This window comes from Lycorma delicatula, chromosome 11 (genome assembly GCF_047948215.1).
Source record: "Lycorma delicatula isolate Av1 chromosome 11, ASM4794821v1, whole genome shotgun sequence".
Taxonomy (NCBI): domain Eukaryota; kingdom Metazoa; phylum Arthropoda; class Insecta; order Hemiptera; family Fulgoridae; genus Lycorma; species Lycorma delicatula.
Window position 1 is genome coordinate 72,532,129 of NC_134465.1, and position 26,171 is coordinate 72,558,299.

Below are 26,171 nucleotides of genomic sequence, written 5' to 3' on the forward strand. Positions count from 1 at the left end.
AAGAGTTGCTTGCATGAGACCAGCCATCAAAGACAACTGGATACTGCTTCATGACAATGCACCTTGTCACACTGCACTCTCAGTTAATGAGTTTTTGGCAAAGATGAACATTCCTGTAGTTCCTCAACCACCTTATTCACCTGACTTGAGTCCCTGTGACTTTTTCCTGTTCCCAACTTTAAAAAAACACCTCAAAGAACACCACTTTGGAACAGTAGAAAACATTAAAAAAATGTAACCAACCATCTGAAGGATATTTCAGTTTCTGATTTCCAACACTGCCATGAAGAGTGAAAAACTCATTTGAAGCATTGTGTGGCTTCTCAAGGAAATTTCAAAAGTGATAGAGTCCATGTATAATTAGATTGTAAATGAAAAGTTTTTCTGAACCAATCTCTTTATTTTATTTACAGACCTCGTATATAAAAGGCATGATACTGACATCTATGTTAGAAACTTAACAATAGCATTAATTATGCAAATTATGTGTATTTTTAAGTGTAAATTTGTTTCTTCTTCTCCATAGAACAAATTGGATCATTAGTTTCCTTTATCAGAACTTTATCAGCATTCTTCTTATTTTGTTATATTACTGATGTATTTTAGTGGTGCTATTTCTAATAACATTTTTTCCTGATCTTAGGTTTATCCTGAACTGTATATGTCATCATCACCACCATCAACTGGTAGTCTGCCTGGTAGCAGATTACTTACACTGCTATTGTTTCCATCATTATTTTTTTTTACTTCCTACATAAGTCCTGTTTCTTCTTTAGTCCTGTTCATTAATTCTTCATTCCTTACTTTATCTGTCCATCTTAGTTTCTCCATACCCATAACGCAAAATCCTCAATACAGTCTCTTCCTCATCATCCATGCTTCACTTCCATACAACTGGACACACCATACATAAAATTTGGCTAACCACTTCCTTAAGTCCAACAATTTTCCTTATAATAATTCCTCTTCTTCCTTCCTTTTGAAGCCTTCCTTTGCCATTGCAATCCTTCCATTTATTTGTATTGAATTCTTCCAATCCTCTGTCACCATAATCTCCAAATACCTGTAACCTCTTTATTTTTTCTATTGTTCCGACCAATAAATCTTCTTTGTTGTTTACTTACGTTACATTAGTTTTTCTTATATTTATTTTCATTCCTTAATCCAGGGCTGTTAACATGAATGTCATCAGAAAGAATTACTATATCATCAGCATCATTATATATATGTGCCATTATATCATTATATTTATGTGTTTGTGAGCAAGTAAAATTATGTGTAACCTTGTTATATTAAAAAAATATTTTATGAAGATATACACATACAACCAAAGATGCACTTAAGATAAGGCAAAATGAAAATAGAAGTAATGATAGAACATTTACAATAGCTTTAACAAAGGAAATTGGTTATCAAGAAGATGTTCCAAGAGAAGGAGAAATGAAACTGGTCTCAATAATACATAAAACAATTTATATAAATAAAGAAATTAACAAGCTTTTACTGTTTATAATTCCATAAAAATTGAGTGTAGTATGCATATAATGCATTCCTATATATATAAAGTACACTCATACATTTTCTTTGGTATGTTAATGGCTTAATTTTTAAATTGCATTTATTATTATGTAATTAAGTAAAATGATAATTATTCAGAACTCACACCTGGAGAGGTTTTTCTACTTTAAGGACTCATCTCTACCCATATTTGATCATGAATATTTCTTACGACAAGGTTAAGTAATTAAAATCACATTGAAAAAGTATAACTGATCAAATTTTATTAAAAGCTTTAAAAGAGACTACATTATGATTAAATAACAATTAGTCCAATTAATCAACTTATAAATATAACAAATCCATTATTTTTTTTTTTAAGATTGAATTGCTTTACAAATCTAGACCATTAAAAATTTAATCTGAATAAATTATTCAACTGATCAACATAGCTTTTTCACGATTGTTAATGGATAAAGTAAAACCAAATTTTTATTTTGCATACATTAAATCATTTTATTTTATTTTGTCTTGCTTCTCTTGAACACAGTGCACATAGTTATTAAGGTTACATGAATCCCTTACCACTCATAATATTTTGTCACCATTACTGAAGTAATCGCAAATTTATTAATCTCTGTAATGTTGTGATTTAATTTTACATGTAAATAATATAAAATAATCTACTTAAATATCGAAAAATAATTTCATTACTACTACTGTAATCTAAATTTTATTTACAGAACTAATGTGCAGAGATGGTTGCTACACCATCAAATACATCATGTAGAGCACTGAACAAAACACCTCAACTTCTAGTTTAATAAATTGATTAAATTGATTTTTAATTAAAATTATGATTGATTTATTGTTTCCTCATTAATATGTGCATGTAGGGATGAATTATTAGATTTTTCTTGAGCAGCATTTTAGGATTGCTTAAATTATTTTATAAATATATTACCAGGTAACGTTTCACCATCATGTACAGCATAATTATTAATTTTTTATTAGCTGTTACCAATGTATCATTTACACTGTGTGCTAAATTTATTTTTAAACATTTTACTTTTTATAGTTTAATATGTATGCTAGATATCATAAGTATAACAATTGTAGATGAATTTACATAAAAACAGCAATCAGTGATAAAATGATGTCAATTTTATGAACAACAATCATTGTATGTCATGTTTACGAAGTATGTATTTTATTGAGCACTTCTTTTCTATTAACCTCCAGAACCACCATAAGGTATTACTTCAAAGGATGATGTGTATGAATGTAAATGAAGTGTAGTCTTGTACAGTTTCAGGTTGACCGTTCCTGAGACGTGTGATTAATTGAAACCCAATCACCAAAGAACACCAGTATCCACAATCTAGTATTCAAATCCATATAAAAGTAACTGCATTTACTGGATTTGAACCTTAGAACTCTCGACTTCAAAATCAGCTGATTTTATTGAGCACTACAAGCAACATCTTTACTCTGATCATTTTAAAGATTGATAATATGGTGATCATCATTACTTCTGAGAAAGAAATTCGACTGGTGCCATTTGTACTTCAGATATTTTGCAATTGTCATAGCCATATAAAAAGACTGAGACAAATAATGGGAAGCAATAAATTAATTTATCACTCACTGTTATGAAATAATGCATTATATTTATAGTTTCCATTTAATTTAGCAATACTTCAAAATATATATACCTAAAGTAATTTAAAATAATGTCCACCAGTTGTTTTAGTTGTGTATTCTGAAATGGTGATAATGTTAGCAGGTTTTCCAAATTGATAGAATGTTTCATTAATTGTCCTGTGTACAGTGTAAGTAGTACTTGCTTTCTTGTTCCGGAATGATAGTTATATTTAAGTACATAACTATACTTATAAGTATTTATGCTATATAAGTTTTTAAGTAAATAACTATGCCAACCTAGTTAAATTTTAATGCTTATTGGCTTCTTAATATACTGTTATCATACTGTTGGCTTGTTTTTAATAACACATCCTGGTCCGATGATTCAGAGATGTAATAAACTAAAGTAGCAATCACCGTATAAAAAGAAGATAATTATGTTTGAAGTAAATAAACTTATATTGCATGTCCATAGATTTCTGGAATATTAATCAAATGTTTAGAATTTATTAGTTACATTACAAATATATACATCCTTAACATAAAAAACAGTCTCAGGTAGCAGGGAACAACCTGTTAAGGAATCACAAAACAAAACTAAGAATCTGCATGTGGTGATTCAAAGTTCTTTAAAGAGTTGCATATTTTGGTATTTTTATCCAGGGAAGAGGCAATGACTTTTACTAAACAATGGTATTTTATTGATCAGCTCAAATAAATTCTATAATGAATTGCACTTTTCCTAAATTTATTAAAATAAATTATTTCCAAATTTGGACGTCCTAGGAAATATCCAACTGACCTACAAACCAGTCCCCCAGATTCCAGAGTCCCAGAGTGTAGGTTGTGGAGTCTAGGTTGTAGTAAAGAAATATATTATTAACATTGTTTGACAGGATTAAAATGATTACTATTTATTTACAGTTTAATGCTTAAAATGATGTATTTATTTATTCAATGATAAAAATGATTTACTTTAAAAACAAGTTTAATTTTATAATTCTATAAAATTACATATTCTATACTTTTATCGGTAACACATATATGTACAATAACATTTGAATCTAATGACAACGTAAATATAGTGTGACTATAAAGTTTAATAACAATAATATGTTACCATTTGAGAAGACAAGAGGGACTACTATCATTATATATTCCATTAGTGAGGAAATGTTGTTTAATCCTCAATTAATAGCTCCCATGCTAGGCTTAATATTTTGTCTGTGATAAAAAATTCATTAAGCTCTATAACAAACGATCTCTCTTTCTTCTATTTTCATTAAACCAATTTACAAGCTATACTGATTATTTTATATATTAACTTATGAACTTAAAACTAGTTATTAGTTCTTTACATTAACTTAAAATAGTTATCATACTGTTAATTTATTCTATCATTTTTCATAAATAAATCATTGTACTTAGCATATCATTCACTTGTAAATTGACTATATTTGTTTAGAATATTGGATAATAAATATTGGATTACTCTGAATATGAATTATTTTACATTCTCACTTGTAGCAATAAATGCTGCTGCTACAGCATCTATAAGAGGAAAGCATACAGATCGGTCAAAAAAAAGATTTTTTTTTTTTTTGTTCTGTGGCTTAAGGAGATATTTTTTTTAATTTTTAACAAAAACCAATAGATTTATTTAAATTCTAAATAATTTCAAGAAAAAGAAAGTTTTTTATTCAGTGCTCCTGTCCAAAAACATATTTTTGTCAGACAGACATTTGTACATGTATATTGACTTGTAGCTCTAGATTCTGTCAACTGATTTTCTTCAAACTTGGTAGACTAGTGTTAACTTTGTGTAGAAAGAAATTCATAAATTTTTACAAAAATTGAAGAAAGGTTAGGAATGTTTTGGTTGAATAAACTTTCAAAGCTTATTGAAGATGTTAGGAAGAGTATTTTTTTTCAAAATAAGTTTTTTTTATTAAGATTACAAATTACCAAAAAATTTATTTAATTTTCATCCCCTCCACAAAATGACTATATATTTTTTGGTTATATATCTTCCTTCATGAAAGAAGTGAAGGGGATTTTTTGTATCTATATTTTCTACATCAGTAGACCTTTAAAGCACTACTAAGATGTTTTACCCATTCCACTCATTTGTCTGTGGTAACAAAGAATATTTTATGATTTTTAACAATTTTTTTTAAATTTATTTTAAACTTAAATTCATCTTGCAAGTTACCAATCTTTTATCATTTTATTTTTAAACAGTTATTTTTTTAAATTTATTATCACTTCTTACAGATTATTTCTTAAAAATTAATTTTACCGCAGTGCTTACCCTTGACTATGGGAGCCCACAAAATAAAAATAAAATTTTTTGAGATTTTAAATTTTCTGTAATCAATACATATTTTAGTAAACAATAAAGTCACTAAAATAACATAATACCTCTGCCAAAAGCTATCCCCCTCATGCAGGAGCTCCCAAATATTTGAAAAAATGTTTTTTTTAATTTTGAATTTAATTTATTTAAAATCAATTTTAATTTACAGTTTTATCACTTGAAAAAAATCCTCCTGATGCATTAGCCACCAAATTTTCAAAAATGAAGTTATGTTATTTTGATGGTACTCTGATAACATTCAATAAAAATATTGAAATAATGAAAATCAAATAAATTATTTAACAATATAAAAGTGGCTAGTGAATCACAAACCAATAACCTTTATGATCGTTTAAAAAGTTTAATTGAAAAAAGAGAACTTAAAAATAAAAATTTATTGATATACAGAACCAACTCAATACAACATAATTATAAAACAGCTGTACAATACATCTATGGTCACTTAAATTGATAGTAACTCTTTCCATGATATAATAGAACAATCACATATTTTCAAAATAATAATTTGGCAGTGAAATCATCATCAGAGTTTTATCAACAAAATAGCTAGGTGTTCCAGCTGACCGAAATCTAAAATGAGATCCCAAGAAAATGAATAAAACTAAATACTTAATTTATGAATTGTCAGGGTTGAACTAGTCACTCATAAATATTTTCTAATGATTCTACATGGCATATTATAGCATAGCAACTTACGGTATAATAGCATGGGGTTTTACGAATAAAACAACGATAAGCCTTTTAAATAGTATTCATAATAAAATTATAAAACTGCCAAACAAAAGGAGTGATGATACAATCCCGTTACAAGTATATAAAAAATATATTCTCAAAGCAGTGTCATATCGTTACACAGAACTCAAACAAGCTTATCTAAACAAGACATTGTTCACAATAAATAACAAAAATGTAGGTATAACTTATCTATAAAGGAACAGGAAGAAAACAATCAGAGTTTCATAGCTATAGTGTATTTCAACAAGTTTACAAACAGTACAAAAGAACTTTTCCCATATATCTCTATATGCTTGTACTTTTTCCCACTCTTCTCAGATTTTAAACGTTTTTAGTCTAGTTGTGTCAAACTTAGAGATTACTGTCATTTTTCTGATGCACCTCTTTGGTGTGAATCTGATTTTAATTCTTGTCAAGAAGTGGTCAGAGTCTACATTAGCTCCTCTTCTTACTAGTACATTGTGGATCTCTTGCTAGTTTGGATGGGAGATTGCCACATGATCCAGTTGAAATTCTCCCAGTTCAGTTACATGAGATCACCAAGTCTTATTCTTTTTGGGGTGTTTGAGGAAGCATGTAGAAATTATTTTTGAATTGTTTTGTAGCAAAGTTCAACTAGTCATTGACCGTTTTTTTTTTGGTCATTTTATGGCCTGAGAAATTACCTATGGTTTTCCTGTACTTTTTCTCTTTACCTAATTGTGCATTAAAATCCCCCAGTAAGATTTTCACATAATGTTGCGGTATTTTCTCCAAAGTCTTCTGTAATTTTTCCAAAAACTTTTCTGTATTTTCTCTATTGTTTTTATTGGCATTATTCATGGGAGCATGTACTTTTATTATGGTGTTAGTCTTATTAGCCCAATTAATGCACATGGTCATAAGTCTGTTTGAGATAGGTTTGACTTCTTTTACTGACCAAATAATGTTTCTGTAGACCATGAAATCCATTCCCAGGTGTGGTAATCCTCTACAAATTCTCTTGTCAATTTTACTTTAAAAAAACCCTGTAGTTTCCAAGATCAATGGCGTCTTCATTTGTTAGGTGCATTTCTTGTTAGGCAAGGAAATTTTTGTTTATCTAATTCAGTTGTTAGTCTGTGTAATTTTCCTGTTTTTATTTACGAGTTGACATTTATTGTACCCAGATATGCCCGTGATTTTGTGGAAAGTTTGTTAGGGGATTCCGACTTCCCCTATTCATGTGGTAGTCTGGGCTCACCAGAATCCAAAAGCCCAGTTTCCATTATGCGACAAGTGGATTCATTACCACCTGGGGTATTTTTTTTATTACTATCACACCTCATGATTGCCTATAACTTTCAAATTTGTTCTGACTTAAATCAAGTAGTTAGAACTGGAGGTGTTAGTTCAAGACCCTGTTGCCACAGCCACACTCACTGGGTGAACAGATGCTGACCTATCCATTGCTGGGTTGCAGTACAGATGCAAGTAGGATTTTTCATCAAAGCCCTGTTAGACACCTGTTTTAGGGTTCTTACCAAGCCAGACCATCAACCTTGGAAGCACCAGAGAATAAATCCCTGATGGCATTCACCTTGATAAGCTACTCCCTAGTTTTTAGTCATTGCCCACCTCCCACAACGTGGACGTAGGGTTGGACTTATGAGAAGCAATGATTATATATATAATTTAAATTATTATTATATAAAATTAATAATCAAATCAATTTAAATAAATACAATCTGCTTTTAATAACATTAGAGACTCAAATGTTATATGCTGTAAATACAAAATTAATCATAAATATTATAATTTTGTTAATAAAATTTAAAAAACTATAATATTAAAATCTTTTATACAATACAACATAGAATTATTAACTTTATAAATAATGAACAGGAACTTAAAACAGTAAATAAATAAAAGTATTCAAAATTAAACTGAAAAAGTTGTAAATTTTGTAGAGATATAAGAATAGAGCTAATAAATACATCTATCATGGTTTACTACGTCATTCAAATTAAAACATATTTTATAAATCGTATCCTGAGTTAGATAGATGACAGTCTGCATCATATAAATTAGTAAATTCCTCTGAAAATCCTGTATTTCTGTCAAAGTCATCTTCACAAAATGTGTTTATCAATCTTGGTAAATAATACTTTAAAACTTTAATTCATTTAAAATCTCAAAAAAGAGAGAAAATCTTAGTGCAAATAATTGTAGACCTTTTTAACTGGACCAATCCACTGTGTTGGTCTAGTGGTGAATTCTTCATCACAAATCAGTTGATTTTAAAGTTGATAGTTTTAAGGTTCATATCCTAGAAAAAGCAGTTACTTTTATATGGATTTGAAAACTAGATTATGGAAACTCGTGTTCTTTGGGGTTTCAATTAACCACCACATCTCAGGAATGGTTGACCTAAGACTGTTCAGGACTGCGCTTCATTTACATTCATACATCTCATCCTCATTCATCCTCTGAAGTAATACTTTACAGTGGTTCCAGAGGCTAAACTGTAAAAAAGAAAGAATGGTCGATCAGAGACTACAGGACTACACTTCATTTACATTCAAACATATAATCTTCAATCACCCTCTAAAGTAATACCTTAGAATGGTTTCGGAGACTAAAGAGAAAAAAGAGAGAGAACGTTTTAATCGACCATATCATTAATGTCTACAGTATTTTGTTTTTATTTTCTGTTCAATTTAACCAAATGTTGATAGATTAAGAAATATCAGAATAAGAAATATCTCACGGAATTCTTTATGGATAACAGCAATGTATATATAATTTTAACCAAAAATATTGAGATACAGAAATGAACCAAATATCAGTTGATAGTTATTATATTAGCTGATTGTTATTAACTTCAAAACCAAAATTTCCCTTGTTTAAAAAAAATATATAAAATTTAAAACTGCATGCAGAATAAACTGATTTTGATGAACTACTTTTCTTCTCAGTAATAACTTTTTACTTCCTTGTACAATACAAGAAAGTAATCACAAAATTTTTGGTTTTTAGATTTCAACAGAAATATCCATTTTGACCATCCCTTTATTCATTTTGACTAGTTTCAGCCTGTTGTCTGTGTGCATGTATTTGCATATGTATGTATCTCGCATAACTCAAAAACCTTAAAAACCATACCTCAAAAACCTTAAACGAGAGGCCACAGGTTTTTGAAATTTTCCATTTGGACTGTTGTAACATCAAGTTATGACCTCTCGTTTTGATTGTAATCAATTGAACCAAGTGTCCAAAAAAGCCCAAAATCCAAAAAATTTGAATTTTAGACTTTTTCTTAACTGCGTAATAAGCCCTCATTGAGAGCTTTTCAATAATATATCATAAGTGGTACTTATTTTCATTTGTTCCAGAGTTATAGCCAAATAAAATTTTAATTAATGAAATATTTGAATCTTACAAGGGGAATGCACATCGGTTCAAATCTGACTTCATCTCCTTTTTTTTAACTTTTTTTGATTTAAATATATTGATTTATTAATAATTATTAACCTCTGATTGTAAAAAAATTACAATAATTAATAATTCAATAACAACAAAAAAAATATCAGAAGTTATTAATGAAAAAAAATTTTACGACTTTTCACTTTTAAAAATGTGTATATGTAATTTTATAGGCATACAAGGAAGTCATGTGGTGTCCACATCAGATTTTTTAACATCGTAACAGTCATTTTTGATAAATTTGTTGTGAATGCAGTAAATGAAGTCTTAAGTTAAGATTTAAGATTGGGATTTTTTTCATAAATCTTGCAAATCAATGTGAATAATTAAATGGACATACCTTTTTTTTTTTTAACAGAAATATTTTTACTGTTTAAATCAACTGTAAAGAAAACATGTACATAAATGACTTAATAGTTTACTTTTTTAATCAATTTTTATGAGAGCACTCATATACAGTTATGAAACCACTTCACTTTATCATATTTGTTCTGTTTTTATAAATAATCTTATCAGTTGATTCAATGTATTCAAAAGGTATATATTATATATATACATATATTCAATTGATGAAAATCAGTATAATTTTTTTATATAAAAATCACTTAAATACATTTCAATAATGTTATCATGAAATAATTGACAACTCAATACACTACATGATGGAGGGAAGGATTTTATTTCATTTTTAATTAATTAATATTTGATAATACAGTATGACAAAATTTAATGAATCTCTTCAATATTGGTTATAATAGGAGTCAGTAGTAGTGTTCAGTTTCAGTTAATAAAAATGAATCTTCAATTTTTATCATTATTTTTTATTATCTTAATCATTCATCCATGTGTAATTTTATGTTTTAAAAATATGTTTAAAACAGAACATGTTAGCAATACTTATGAAATTGGTAAGTAAAATTAATGTTAGTTTAATTTTAATATGATTATTTATTTACATTAAAACATTCTTCAAATACATTTTAATTTAGCAAAAAAGTTATAATTTTCTTTTACTTTAAAATAAACTTTTTCAAGGATTCCTACTAGTTGTAGTTATTATTGTCATAATGTTGACTGGTATTTGGATTAGGTTATGAAGATTCTTTGTTGTTAGTAATACATTCAGAGTGTATTTGATTTAAATTGAGACTCTTTATTCAGAATGCTTTTTGTTTGTATTTTTTCAGTTAACTACGTTTAGTTTTTTCATCCTTTAATGTTTACATGTAAGATTTTTATGTTGTCAATGTTTGTATACGTATGACTTGTTTTGATGAAATGATTTATAACTCATTCATAAAAATGGATTTGGTTATAGATTGAAAATGTTTTTGTGATATTTGTATTATTGTAAATAGGTGCAACCTGTATATCCTATGTAGAAACATTTACAGTTGAGCAGTTAAACGACCTTACATAATTCAAAATTTGTTCGTATCTATTTGAATTTTTGCTTATACTGGGTATTCATTATTGGTTCCATGGATTTTGTAGCTTACTTTTTTAATTTATGAGCAATTTTTTTTAGAACGGTTGTTATTAAAAGTGAATGAATGAGTATTTTCAATTGATTTTTGTTCTGAAATTTATCTCTTGTAATCGCTGCATTATCTAATGTTTAATTTGGTGTATTTCATCCTAGTTGCTTTAAAGTGAAATACTTTGAGTAAAATGACTGAATGCTTACAGTTTGTGTTGCATAGGAATATATTTGAAAAGTTGTGTATGGATGTATCAGTTCACACAGCTTTTATCTAGATTTTGAATATATTACTGCATTTGAAAGATCCAAAAAATTCATGTTGTTTTTATCATATTTGAATATTTAGATAAATAATAATAATTGCAGTACATCGTAGATAAAACTTGTGTTTATTATTGTTTTATTGAACTCATCATTGTTAAATGGTATAACATGTATTTGAATTCCTATTTTCTCATTATAAGCGTACTCTTTAATAAAAAAAAATTGTTTATACTTTAATGGTTTTTATTTTTTATTATGTTTATATTCTTTATAGCTGAATTTATAGATAAATTTTAAAGAGGCGTTATTGGAGAAAAATATCTAAGATTTAATTTTTATTAAGTTAACAAATGCTGCATGTTTATAAAATTATACTAAATTGAACAAAATCATCAAAGTCTATAATTTAATTTGAATTAATCTTAAAAAACGTTTTAAAAGCATATTAATCTAAAAACCAACATCAAAATTGATGATTGATTTTTCAATGAGATGCCAGTGTTAAAGCACTCTTTCTATTTAACTTGTGAAACAGTACTGTAATATTAAATTTGTGAATGAGATTAGAATATGTGTGATGTAGATTTTAATTTTTCACACAAATTTTGCAGCCATGTTCCCCATAAATGGTTTTGTTTCACTAGTAGTGAGTCTTTTTTTATAACCAAATCTTCAATAGTCACAAAACTTAGTTTTTCCGCAATTCATTTTGTTCAGAAATTACATGATCTGGAAATGAACAATCAAATTCACCCATTGTGAAACATAAAAATTTGCATCTACATTTCATATCAACTTGACTCCGTTGAGATCCCAGATCCCATCTGGAGTCTCACCTGGTGTTACAAAAATGTTGTATAAAAAAAATTGAATTGTTCCCAACCGGCCAGTATATATATTTTCAAAAAATACTATCTCAATATTTTATGTAGTTGTTTTTACCATTTTAAGAAAGTAAATATCTGACCCTAGGATCCCAAATGGGATTTCATGGCATCCCTAGGCGTATATTTTTTCTTACTGTATTAACTCCAACAATGTGAATATATCTTATAAAATAGTATATGTATTGAAGATATTAATGTCTTTTTGGTTAATCAAATGGTTTTTTATATAAAATTGGTCACAATTTACCTTTTACTGTGAGATTCTTGTTGGTTGGTTGCTTTGGGATTAATTTTTATTTGTGTTTGCTCTGATTCTTGATAGATATGTAACTACTCAATTTTTACAATGTAAAAAATTGGTTACTTTGGGTATTTTAGTTACTGTTTTCATTAATGTTAGTATACACCCCAAAAAATTCCAAAAGGAATTCTTTGATCATTATCCTTCTAGCCTAAGCTTTAAATTAAGTGACTTCCCTATTTTCCACTACCACAAGAAGTAGGTTGGTTCTCAGTGTTGTCAGGAGATTGATGTTAAAAATGATAATAGTATTACTTAGACTTCAGACTAAGTACTTTACGGGCAGGGTATACAAAAAGTATATTCCTTGTTATGAAAAGATCTTAAGATATAATGATTAAGGAACACTATTAAGAAAAGAAAATGGGTTTATATAAACACTAAACCATTAACATATACCATTTTTTTTTTAATTTACTCATTTTTAATTTTCCAATAGCCCAAAACTTATGAATTAATCCTACGGGTATTTTATATAGTAGTAATAGTTTGCATATTCATACAGTTTAAATTTAACATTTTTAGTGTAAAATATAATTGTAAAAATTACTGAATAATGTTTTAAAAATAAAAAGTAACCTGACAGAAATAAAAAAATTTATTTTTAATTTTGACAAGATAATAATTTCAGTAATTAAAAACAAAAAATATTATGTTGCCAATTAAGATAATTAGACTGTAGAAAGTATTCATTTTTCATAAAAAGTAAAAAATAAAAATTTTACATATATATTATAGAGGCACAATTTATTTAACAAGTCGAAAAGAAAAGACAAGATATAGTAGTCTGCTGCTCTACTTAGGCTGAAAAACTTACTATTATAATAAGAAAATTAGTTCAACATATTAAGCACTGTTTATTTTCTCTACCAAAGTAAATATTTTCTTTATTGTATTTTTAATGGCACAATTTTCAGTGTTGCTTTTAGTAGGCTGTTCATTACTCATGTTTCATAATAACTAAACTTAACTTTGTTATTTGTTTTAACAATGACATGCCCTAATATCTTTGTAAAACTCTACTTCTTCGTTAAACATCTTTTCTCTTTTATTTATCTTAATGCATCCTCATTTATTGTACAACTCTTGTTACTTCATTTTATTAACTATATTATTATTATTATTATTCAGGGTATTTATTTAGTTTTCCTCTTTATAAAAGCATTCATTCTTAATGTACCACTGAATTTTAAAATCGTAAGTTATTATATTGTTTTAAAATTAGATAAGTGTTTCTCTTCATTATTTGATTGTTCTATAATTGTTTTTGTGTTATCAGCTTTATTATTTTATTAATTATATTATTATATGAAAATTTATAAGAAATTTAAAAAAGTTGTTACTTTTAAGTATTGTTAAACAAATTACTTATAAAATAACATCTTGTTCCACCCAAAAATTCATGAAAAAATTTCTTTACTGACTTCCAATTTTATTTGGTTATTTACAAATGAAGTTTGGTAAATCATTTTACATCTAAATTTATAAATTTGTTAAATAATTTATATAAATATCAATAAATTTTATTAACTCTTCCTTATAAACACAGTAAGTAGGATCTGGCAAATTGAATCTAATATGAACTGGAGAAGGTATAGATTAATGGAAATATTAAGTTCGTAATAAATGGTTACATATTGAATAAAAATATTAATTATAACAAAATATTAATAATAAAGGTAAAAAGTAATAATTTTATATAAGCAATATATAATTATTTAATAAATAAGGAAAATAAATTAAATTTCTGTTAATAAGAGATCTGAGGTCTGGGCAAGGTGGTAAAACTAACCTGATCTACATTGGCTAAGTAGCTCGTTCTTTTCTCAACAACCTACCTCTTTTCCTTATTCCCTATTATTGAATTTGTAGGTGAAGTTCTGACTCTGATAGGTTATCCATGCTGAGAATGCTGGGACCTAAAGAGCTGAGCATTCTTGGTATTTTTTAGGGGGAGAACTTATGAACAAACTCATAGAATCATTTTCTTTTTTGATAGCTTTGCAATAGATATTTGCGTGCCTAGCATAGAATAAAATCATTCACCTAATCTCCATATTTTGAGATTAGAAGACTCAAAAAATGTTAATATCTAATATATTAATATTAAACATTGGCTGCTCATAGCTAGATTTAGTAGGAGTGCTGTTCCAGAAAATTTTTTTCTGGGCCTTTTCAAGGCTGTGGTTAGAATTTTCTGTAAAATAAAAGAACCAGCAAAAAAAATTAATAAAATATAATAGCTGGAAGCAGGATAATATTCTTTATTTTCTTGTTTAGTCTCCAGAATCATTGTAAGGTATTACTTCAGAGGATGAGTGAGGATGATATGTGAGAATGCAAATGAAGTGTTGTGTTGTACAGTTTCAAGTCAATCATTCCTGAGATGTGTGGTTAATTAAAACCCAACCATCAAAGAACACTGGTATCCTTGATTTAGCATTCAAATCTGTATAAAAGTAACTGGTTACTTTTATATGAATTTATAAGGATTTTATATGGCTGCACGTGTGCAGCTTTCTATGTGTGCATGCACACATCAGCCAAACACCATGCTACTGGAACTGTAAAGCGCACAGTTCCGTACAAAGATTTTTGTATCTTTTTCATAAACTGGGGGATGGCTACTGACATTAAACTTAAGGATTATATATTGTACAAGTATAAAGAAAGAATTAAAGAAAAAAGACTCATTATATTAAATGTTATTGGTAATATCAAGTGGAAATAGGAAGTACTACAGTTCCACAATGCCTTTATGCAAGCTGCCACTGATATTGAAGCTTATTATACTTTTAAGATGAATTTTTCAGTGTAATATAAAAATATTAAAGAGAGATCCTAATTACTGTAAGATAAAAACTAAAATAGTATTCCATATAAATAGTTTAAATAGAATTTTAGAAAAAAATCTTACTTCAAGAAATTTATTTTTCATTTATAAGTTTACCTCTCACTTTTACTCCACATTCTATGCTATTCAGTCTGACAGTTTAGGAATATGATAATTGGTCATCAGATGAAACAATATTTTTTTAAAAGTAATGTAACCTTCTTTAAATCTGTTTATACTACATCATTCTTATCTCAACTTTTACGCAATTCAAGTTATTAGAATTTGAATATGGAGGACTGAATTTGGATTCCTCAGTTACTAACATTATTATATTACTTTTTTAAATTCTATTGTGTAATGGGTTTAAACCAAGTAAACACTAACAACTTTTTACAACAATTAAAAATCTTTGTTTCATACCTCCATAACCTTTTGATCTCAACGTACTTTCTGCATCCTAAACCTTCATTTGTTACTAACCTCTTCTTGATATTTATTTTTTTTGTATATTCATTACATGCAAAGATAACAATAATAAATTTTATGATCACTTTGATTAAGTGACATTATTATTTTAAGTTTTGAACTGTGAATTTTATTATAGTGACTCATATAATTTTAATAAATTTAATTTTTATGAAAGAACTAATATTGGCAGCAAAATTGCATTTTTTATTACTAAATAAGAATGCATGTCAAGATAAGAATACATTTTGTAAATGTTTACTGCTTATATGAATAGACTGTAAAATACTAATTTGATAATTTGTATTACACAAATTAAAAAGCAGTGTGGTGTTTACGTGTAAAAAAAAATCCCTATGTGTTTTATATATAATCATGGTAATGAATCTCACTTTGTTTACTTTCAAATTTTCTTTCATGCTTCTTCTGTCAGCAAGTTGGATAATATAATTTATCATTTATTTTTTGTTTGTTTAAGGTTTAAATAATGAAATAATTTATAGAGAAGACCTTCAAAATCTTCTTACCAAATTTTTTAAATGGGTCCAAAACCTTTTAGTTGGTAATGATCCATATAATTTAGAATATGTATCTCTGGATACAGAAAATATCTTTTTCAGGTAATTACCATACATTTTTTATAATTACAATCATCTCTCATTATGTACAACATATATAGTGTATCTAATTTTCATTTTATAATTTGTAGCAGGAAAGCAATACTTCACTGAAAATTCTTATTTTACAAGATTTACTTATATTTTTGAATGAATTTATATATATAAGAGTAAAACGAATTGATAAATCAAAAAATTATAGTTCAATATTTTAAAAATGTTATAAGTTCACTATCAGAGCAAAATTAATCGTAACAGTGTTCAAATTTATAACATGCTTTGAATCTATATTTAATTTAACCTTATTTTTCCACAATTTTATGAAATAAGCTCACTTAACCAATCTACTCATCAGTATTCACAATTGATTTCATAATTTAAAGTTTTGAGTATCATGTAAATAATAAGCAGAATTCCTTAAAAAAAGTACTTATGATTATAACCAATACAATTTTTTGTTAAAATTAATTTAGGTAATGTAATGGTTTTTTAAAAACTTAAAAACCAAGAATTTATTTTTTTGAAAAACCATTTGATGTTAGTCTTTTGGGACTAGCAATTAAAAAAAATATACCATCAAAAAGCAAAAGAAATGAGGTTCATCATGAAAATGTTTGTTCTAAATTTATTTAAAATCTAAAAGCTTCCTGTTGAATGCAGTTGTTTTCTCAATGTCTTTGATTTTTAAGATCATTAGAATCAAATATTACCAACTTTTCTTTTTTAAGATTTGAATACCTATTTGTTTATTACAGAAAATCAAGATGTATAACATAAATCACAAAAAGTAGATAAAATATAATTATTTAATGTATTTCTTTTTTAATTAATTATATATTTGAATTATTAAGCGGCATAAAACATACTCAAAATATATATTAAAAAAAACTATAAAAATTTTAAATGAATTATTTTATTTTTTGTTTCAGGTCCAAAGGCTTTCTAAAAGATCTTATTATTTCTGATATAACAACCTTAAAAATTGAACCTTATATAAAAAATCAAACTGAATATCATAATACTTATTTTAGTTTATTTATTAATTCTGAATCACTTGAAATTTTAGGAAATTATGATATTGATTTTAATTTTCAAGATGAATTTTTAATCGATGGATCTGGTCAGTTTGGGTAAATTTCTTTATCTGCACTTTGTTTCTTACCTTTAGTACTGCTTTTTAACCTCTTAAGAGTTAAATTTATATCAACTGGTAATACTGTTTTCCAAATTAGTTGAATATTTGAATAATCTCATCATACACTAGTGTTGTTTCAGTATCTATTGTTTTGTGTTGAATCCATTATGTCATTTTCTAAGGATGAGAGTATGTTTACTGTAAAATTATTTTCCATATACATTTTTCAAAAGTACGAAAGATTAGACTCAATACAAAGTTCCCCAATCTGCAGTTCCCAATAAGACAACAACATCAGATTATATTAGTTATATAAATTTTGCAAGATAAGGAGTATACAGGATCAAAAAAGCTCAAGTCAATCATCACTAACCAGGAGAATTCTTGAGCGCATGAAAAAGCAAGTTAAATTGCTTAGGAAAAAATTTCTTAGGAAGTTATCCTCACTGATTGGACTTTAGGGCAGCTTCTGCATTCAAAATTACAAAAAATTAAAATGTTTTTATGAATAGGAAATTTAAACTATAGAAAACAATTACAGTTTTTCTCTTAGTTTCAATCTTTAGACAAAAAAAAAGATTGAGATGCTGAGTTGTGTTGTTTATTTTCAGATGAAAACTTGGTTTCACTAAGATGGGTATGTGAAAAGTCAAAATAGAAAAATATGAAAAAGTAAAAATCCTCAAACTTTTCACAGTCAACTATTAGATATAAAATATTTGTGTTTGTTGTGTAATTTCTTGGTGCCATGTAATAAGTTCGTAATTTTTTTATATAACTATAATTTTTAAAGTTTGTCTAACTCCAGATTATTGCACTGTTTGATAAAAATGTACAATGAAGTTAAGACAGGTTTTAGGAATTTTTTTCAAAGCTTAGTTGCAGGTTTCCATAAAGCCTATTGCATCTTTGAAAAAGTTATATTATGTTTAATTAACACATTGGGTAAGTAAATGTTTGAATAATTGTTAGAAATTTCTTTTTGCTGAGTTTTTATATAATTAGTAAGCTGCAAAATTACTTTTTTTCTGATGTATAGCTTGCTTAGAATGGTCACTGCAATATTAAATATTTCATTATTTATAATATTAAATGTTTTCATCAACAGCTGGATAAATTTTTCTCTTATATTATGCTGTTGAATTTAATAAATAGCAGACAGAATTGCAACAATCACTAAAATATTATACTATTTTGATATTAAAATCTTTCTTAAAGAAATGCATTTTTTTTACAATTTTGTATAGATTTGTAGAGAATATTATGAATATGGCCAATTTCTTCATTTTATGTCTAATTTCTTGCAAATCATAATACCTTAGAAAAAAATAAATTATCCACTCTCCTTTCAAATAAGTCAATGCATCAGTAAATCATTCTCTTTTACTATTGGAACTCTTCACTCTATTTTAATCAAATACTAATAAAGTTTTGATCTCTTTTATTAGATACCTTTAGACTTCCCCTATTAAAGTAGGAAAAGATTACAATCCCATTTCTAACACTCATCAGAAGAAACAATCATAAATTTTATACCTGATAATAATAAATTATCTGAAAATATCTTCAAAACAAAATTAAAATTCATCAACTAATTTTTTATTTTAAAGATATTACATAAGAAAAAACTTTAAATGGTTGTAGAGATGACTGATTTGAAAGAAAAATGTATATCATATTATTTTTCTGAAATTTTGTGATAAAATCATTAGGATATTATGTTAACTGCTTAGAATAACATGATGCTTTAGAATAACAATGCTGATTATAAAAAAGGTATATATGAAATTAAATAGTAAGAGAATTTAATTCAGAAATTGAACTTAAGTGAATAAACATCAAAATGTAATAACATCTAACATTGTTATTCATGTGATACACTGACTATTCCAAAATCCTCAAATAAAAATACATCTGTTACTTAAGAAAAGACAAAAAATAGAGTTCTAAATGTGATCGATTATGCAATAATTTTAATGGTTTAGGCTGTCTTGTGGAGTAGCAAATTGAATTATCCAGTTTTATGAACATATGCAAAAATATTATGTATGCGACATTCAGTCACACCTAATTGAGGGTTAAAAATTTTATGATTTATGTATGAGGCAGTCAAAAGCCAAAGTGATTTACTTCAGATCATTCAGAACTGAGAAAACATGAACTAACTCTATTAGTTATAGTTAGTTAACTCTGTTAACTAACTCTAGTTAGCTAAGCTGTTAACATGTTTAGTTTACTTAGTTAACCCTACATAATTACTGACTGCCTTTATTACTGTAATAAGTTAATTAACATGCATAATACAAAAATTAAAAGCTATTTATATTAAATTTAAACAATTTCATTAAACAATATCATTTTGCCAATAACTTAGTAGAATAACTACAGTAAAATTCTGCTCATTTGTTGGAGTTAATCACTTTGTCAAATGAAAAATGTTATGATTCAATGAAAAGGTAAAGTAACAATAAAATGTTTCACTTCTCAACTTTACTATTTTTACAATATAGTATTCATAATATTAATAAAAAAAAATTGTCATCAGGATCGAGTTCGCAAATTGTATGAGCTGTAACCAAATTTTTGTAATACCCATGGTGTACAGATGATATGTACTGCAACAACAACATTATATGTTTCTTCTTTTGTATTGTAATAGGTTGAATTTCAGGATATAGTAAATTTTGCTCTACTGAAGCAAGCAATTCTCATGACCGCTCTATAGTAAATTTCATTATATTAACTTTTTTAAATGTCACAGACTCTGTAAAACATTCCTTAATTAATATTGTCAGAGGTTCACTTTTCAACATTCTTATCCATCTGATTTTAAACCAGTTTATTTTATTGCTATCAGTAGCTGTCTTGCAGTTTACAATAGAACATTCAAGATTCTAGTGGAAAGAAAATTTTCACTTGCATTTCAGTCAGCATGAAATGATTTTTTTTTCTACTTGCAAATATAGTGTCATACCACTCCCAGGGAGAAAGAATATTTTCCTTTTTATGTGCACATTTCTCGATAACACCAAAATCAGTATCATTTGATAGGTAACTGCGTCCTGACACAAGAAATTTGAGGTCAGTACATTCTGCTGTAATCTGAGAACTAGTCAATAACTTTAGTTGTAAAGCAACCTTTATATATCTGTTTTGCCCATTGCAAGAATTGCAAAAGGCAACAATATTTCTATAGTTTTTAGCATTTAAAATTATATGTTTCTTTAGACAAGCAGCTATCTCTTAATAGAGAACAGCGAGAGCATTCGGTCTCAGGCCAAACATACATAAATCTGTCGTTGGTGTTTAAGCATCGAGGTTGTAAACATATAGATATTATAATATCCATAAATGTGGGTAATTTCAGAAACGATAATACTTTTTGAAGATCAAATGTAAACGCATAATTTTTACTATACCTTTCTTTACAAGTTGTATTTCATTTCAAAGAATTTCTGCTCCAATAAAATGCATTTGTTTTTCTTTCTCTACCATTTTCTTTTCTTCTTCATTTTGAGGTGCCTCAAGGATTCTATGAAAACCATCACAAACCTGGCATGTATCCTTGGCAGGAGGCTTAAAATGGAGATTAAACTTTGAAGAAATTATGTGGTAATACATTTTTTCCTTTACTTGTTCACATTTTCAGCTTTACATTTTTCAGTGTATAAATCGTACATCTGTTTTATCGTTAGGTCTGAATTTAAATATCTGTGAATAGGACTATGACCACTTACATAGTGGCTGGCATATGCAGGTAATAATTTTATATGCTCAACCACACCAAAAATATCTATTTTGTTTCCAGGCTCATGCTTCCCCCTGTTATCAACAACAATGGAAACATTAGGTTTTGAACAGACATTGTAAACGCTACCATCACTAACTTGGAATGTTTCTCTGAAGTATTTCTTTCACATATCTACAGTTTCATCAGCTACAAAAAATTTTAATGATTTCACTTGTGGAGGTTTGATTCCTAATGATGGCCATTGCCTGGCAATGTTTTTACTTTGACACAAACCTCGCAAAAAAATATTCTTTTTAGTAAGATCTGAAGGCTTGTAAATTGAAATAAAGACCATTTTTCTCTCTTCACATGAAATTTTTAAATTGCATCTTTTTTACTATTGCATGAAATGCATTTGAAAAATTTACCTCAGTGAAATCTTCCAGAATGACTTTTATAAGGTGCACCACTCACTCTGTTGTTACTTTCCCTTTCCTCTTCCAATTTTCAGGATTTCTGGACCGTTTCCTCCCCTTATTGGATTGCTGTTGTTTATTAACCATAGACTACCATATGTTTTCTTCATTAAACCCATTAAGACCACCAACATCATTTTTATGTTTAGCATTACTGCCTGAACAGTCATCACTATCACTACTGATAACTACACCATGTAAGTCAGATTACTATGCAGGTGATACTGCAAAGTCTGGGTCTTTATTAACATCATAAAGATGTTGCCTCATATTATATTATATTTGACAAACTTTGGTGAAATAAAATTAAAAACAACCCATTGGGTTGGTCTAGTGATAAACTCATTGTAAATCAACTGTTTTGAAGTCAAAGTTCTCCTCAGGTTTAAATTCCATATTCAGATTTGAATACTGGCGTCCTTTGGTGGTTGGGTTTCAATTAATCACACATCTCAGGAATGGTTGGCCTGAGTTTGTTCAAGACTACACATTTACCAGTATAGTTACATTACACTAATAAGTTGCTAATGACTTTAACTGTTGATGCGACTATAAATAAAAGCATTAAAAAAAAAAAAATTATATACATATTTTAAAATAAAATACTTAATTTTTTTTACAACAAACAATAATCATAATAACATATAATTCTTACAGGATCGCAACATCTGGGTTAAATATTTCAATTCAAATGTATCTAATGACATTTTATGACCAGTCAATAGTTGTACAATGGGTTCGTGTCAATTATGACATAGATAAAATTCAAGTGAGTATTATTAGTTATGAGTTGTTTTGAATTTAGTTTTACATTTATTATAGATTAATTATTCCTTAAGTGGGTACTATCACTCCTGTGAAGAACTAGTCACTAAAGGGGTGGTAGGGGAAGAAGCAACTTCATTGATAGAAAAGCTGAATTATAAAATTCATTACTAAACTTAACTAGTTTTGGTAATTTCAAAAAAATTAAAACATAATTTATTTTTTTTATTTGTGCAGGAAAAGTACAGATTTTTAGTGGTATTCAAATTTATGATAATAAAAAATCCATGTTAAAACCTTCATTAATTATAAATTTTAGAAATTATTAAAATAAAATTTACTACAAATTCTGTGAATACATGTCATTTGAGATGTATGAATTGATGTGCAGTTATTTCATATTATGAATTGTGCATATTAAAACAGGATTAAATATGTTGTAAAGGGACAACAGTTTATAAGTTTGTGCTTATTATATTTAATATCTAAACAAGCTTGGAGTATACTTTCTTTAATAACAATTAATCTAATAAATGATCAAGTAGTATTTTTTTCTTGTTTCTGACTTATTAAAGCAGAGAGCAACAGTGAAATATTCATCCGATAAGCAATACTAGGTAGAAAAAAAGGTTGAGAATCAATGTTATATTTGTTTAATATGATAATGAAGATCTATCTAGTCATAATTATGAAAGTTAGATTGATTTTCACTTAATTCTATTATTTCAAGTATAATTTGTTTCATCATAATGAAAATTTATATTATTTTTAGTTACTGGTGATGGTGTGCAAATTTAGCATATTTTATACTTTATAAGTTATTCACTTTATATTATTTTAAACTGTTTTGAATAGTAAGTTATAGTATTTTGTTCTACCTTACCTTACTCTCAAATTTTAAATAATTGACATGTTTTAAATATTAAATGTATATATTAAATAAATATTTTAATTATTGAGAAGTTTTTGTGATATAATGGTTTGTATCAATTTCTTTAATAAACTCTTACATAAGTAATTCTGTTATTCACTTAAAGCAACATACATAAATGGATAAATATATAAACTCAATCAGATTTAAGGAAAATTAAAACTGCCCTGATTTTTATTGTTATTTATGTAATCAAAGATTTCATCATTGACTATTTAAAATCTAAAAACATTTTAAGCAACAAACCAAACTAAATTTAATAAATAATTATGATATTTTTATCATTTATGTCAAGTTTCATAGATTAGGGTGCTACTATTGTCAACCATCAATCAACTGATACTATTATTAGCTGTTCTTGTTTTTCTGTAGATATATATATATTTTTAAAATGTAATCTTAAAGTGCAGCAGACTTGAATTGTTCATTCATTTAGTATGTTATTGTTGTGTGTATTTGTATTTCATAATGTTCAAACATATTAAAATATTTTCTTTATACACATCCAAAAAAGATAAATGGAATATGTGTAGACGGATTTGTAATTTGCATCAACATAGATGGTTAGTGAACCATCTATGAAAATTCAGAGCAATTCAGTTTTTATATAACATTGTCATTATATTAGCTTGATTGTGATCTATGTGTAATGATCTGTTTTGTTGTTGATCTGAAGATTACAACATTACTGAAGTTAGTTAAAACTATGATGTATTTTTATGTATGTTAAAGTTAAATGTTTTTTGTCTGATTTGAATTTGTTTTTATTTATCTTTTATAGATATTATCTATAGATGATATCTGAATGTTTATGTTAGATATTTTATAATTTTCAGTTCTTCTATATGTTGAAAATTCTTAAATCATACTTCAAAAATAAGATAATTTTTGTGAGATTGATTGGTTTAAGTTGTAAATTAATGTGTATTATTAATTTTTTGTATATTTTGTAAATGTGATTTTGTTGTTTGCTTTCTGTGATAATGATGATCAAAAAAATGTAATTGTTTATAATATTTGTTTTCAATTGCAAATTTAAATTTGTCGCATATTTTATTTCTGTTTATTAACAGTTCACATTGTATTGTATTGCTTTGGTATAACAAGATCATATTTACTGAAATATCTTCAGTAAAATATTTTAGTTTTTGAGAATGTGGTGGTACAACTTTTAAAATTTAATTATTTGATTTGAATTTTGTTAAAAAAAAAATTTATAGGTCTAGTTTTAAACAATTTTTATCAGCTACTCTCATGGATAAAACATATCATAATTATGATATTAAAAAAATATATATATATTCATAAAATGTTATCAGGATGAATACAGACATATTTTGACTTGACCATAAATCAATTTTTAAATTGCTTACATTCCTCTTACCTGCCAAACAAAACTACTTTTCTATAAATATTTTATCTTATTTGAGATCATAATTCTGAATAATTTAATGTCATAATTATTGTACATATCTAAAAAAGGATTACATCTGTTCAAAAGTTGGTTTTGTTTAATCTTGGCTGACTGTTAACAAGATACTCTCCTTCATTTAACAAAATATACCAAAGTACACCAGAAACATTAGTAATCAAACCTTTAATGAATTTGATTTAGGGTTTTAGATCACTCGTCTTTTTATAACGAGGAGACTTATTTTGTAGCATAAGAATAATTCCAAGCTTGATTAGGATTTCAATCCAGATTCTGCTAGATAAAAGACAGACACTACCATTCCACCAAAGAAGCCAGTAGTATTTACTATATTTTGTAATTACATATGAATATTTTTGAATATATACTATTTTTTGGTATAACAATTGATGATTATAAAAGTTACAAATGTAGGTGCATGTTGCAAATAAAAATACTTTATCTCTGAAATAGAAGTTAAATTTTAATCTCTACAGAAGTATCTGACATCATTATCATTTTTACAATTTTTTTTACATGTACTTATTTGTTTTGTATATTACTTTCAGGTTCAGTTTGAAGGGCTATATGGCGGTGGACCAGTTTGTAAGCTTTGTAATGATATTTTAAATGCAGTTTTGGTTAGATCATTGTACCTTTATAAATCTTTAATTACAACTATGCTTACTATTCTTTCAGATATATATATAAATAAAAGTTTACGTGGTATTACAATGTATAATATCACAGATATAATACACCATATAATTGGTGAATAAATACATGTATTTATAATCTGAAATCTATATTTATAAATAAAATGCATTTTTTCATATTTTTATAATTGAATTATTTATTGCATTTGAATTTTGCTAAGAAGGATAAAATCTTGGTCTATTGTATTTTATTCATTGTAACATCTACTATATGAATTATAATATAATAAACACAAAATATATGCCTGGTATTATGTATACATCCCCTCAGTTAATTTTTTCTTTTACTTTTAAATTGTACTATGTGACCTGTCACACATAAAATAAACTAACCATTGATTAACTTCAGTGATCGACAATAATCAATTTTTTACATCTCTTTTTCTACTGGGATTTTTTACATTACATCCTTATTATTTAAGGAAGTTGTTTTTCAAGATGTTTCAAATTTTACAGA

The 26,171-nt window shown here is 26.8% G+C and overlaps 1 protein-coding gene and 1 long non-coding RNA gene across 4 annotated transcripts in view; both read left to right on the forward strand.

Annotated features, from left to right (window-relative positions):
• The window catches only part of LOC142332316 (uncharacterized), a 673,176-nt gene that overhangs the window by 639,230 nt on the left and 7,775 nt on the right, over positions 1–26,171 (forward strand). The gene's annotated exons all lie outside the window — the stretch shown is intronic.
• LOC142332300 (uncharacterized) lies at positions 10,316–25,824 on the forward strand. The gene is made up of 5 exons (XM_075378652.1): positions 10,316–10,605; positions 16,412–16,553; positions 17,480–17,680; positions 22,549–22,660; positions 25,568–25,824. The coding sequence occupies exons 1-5, from the start codon at positions 10,491–10,493 to the stop codon at positions 25,775–25,777; spliced, it is 780 nt and encodes a 259-aa protein (XP_075234767.1). The 5' UTR covers positions 10,316–10,490; the 3' UTR covers positions 25,778–25,824.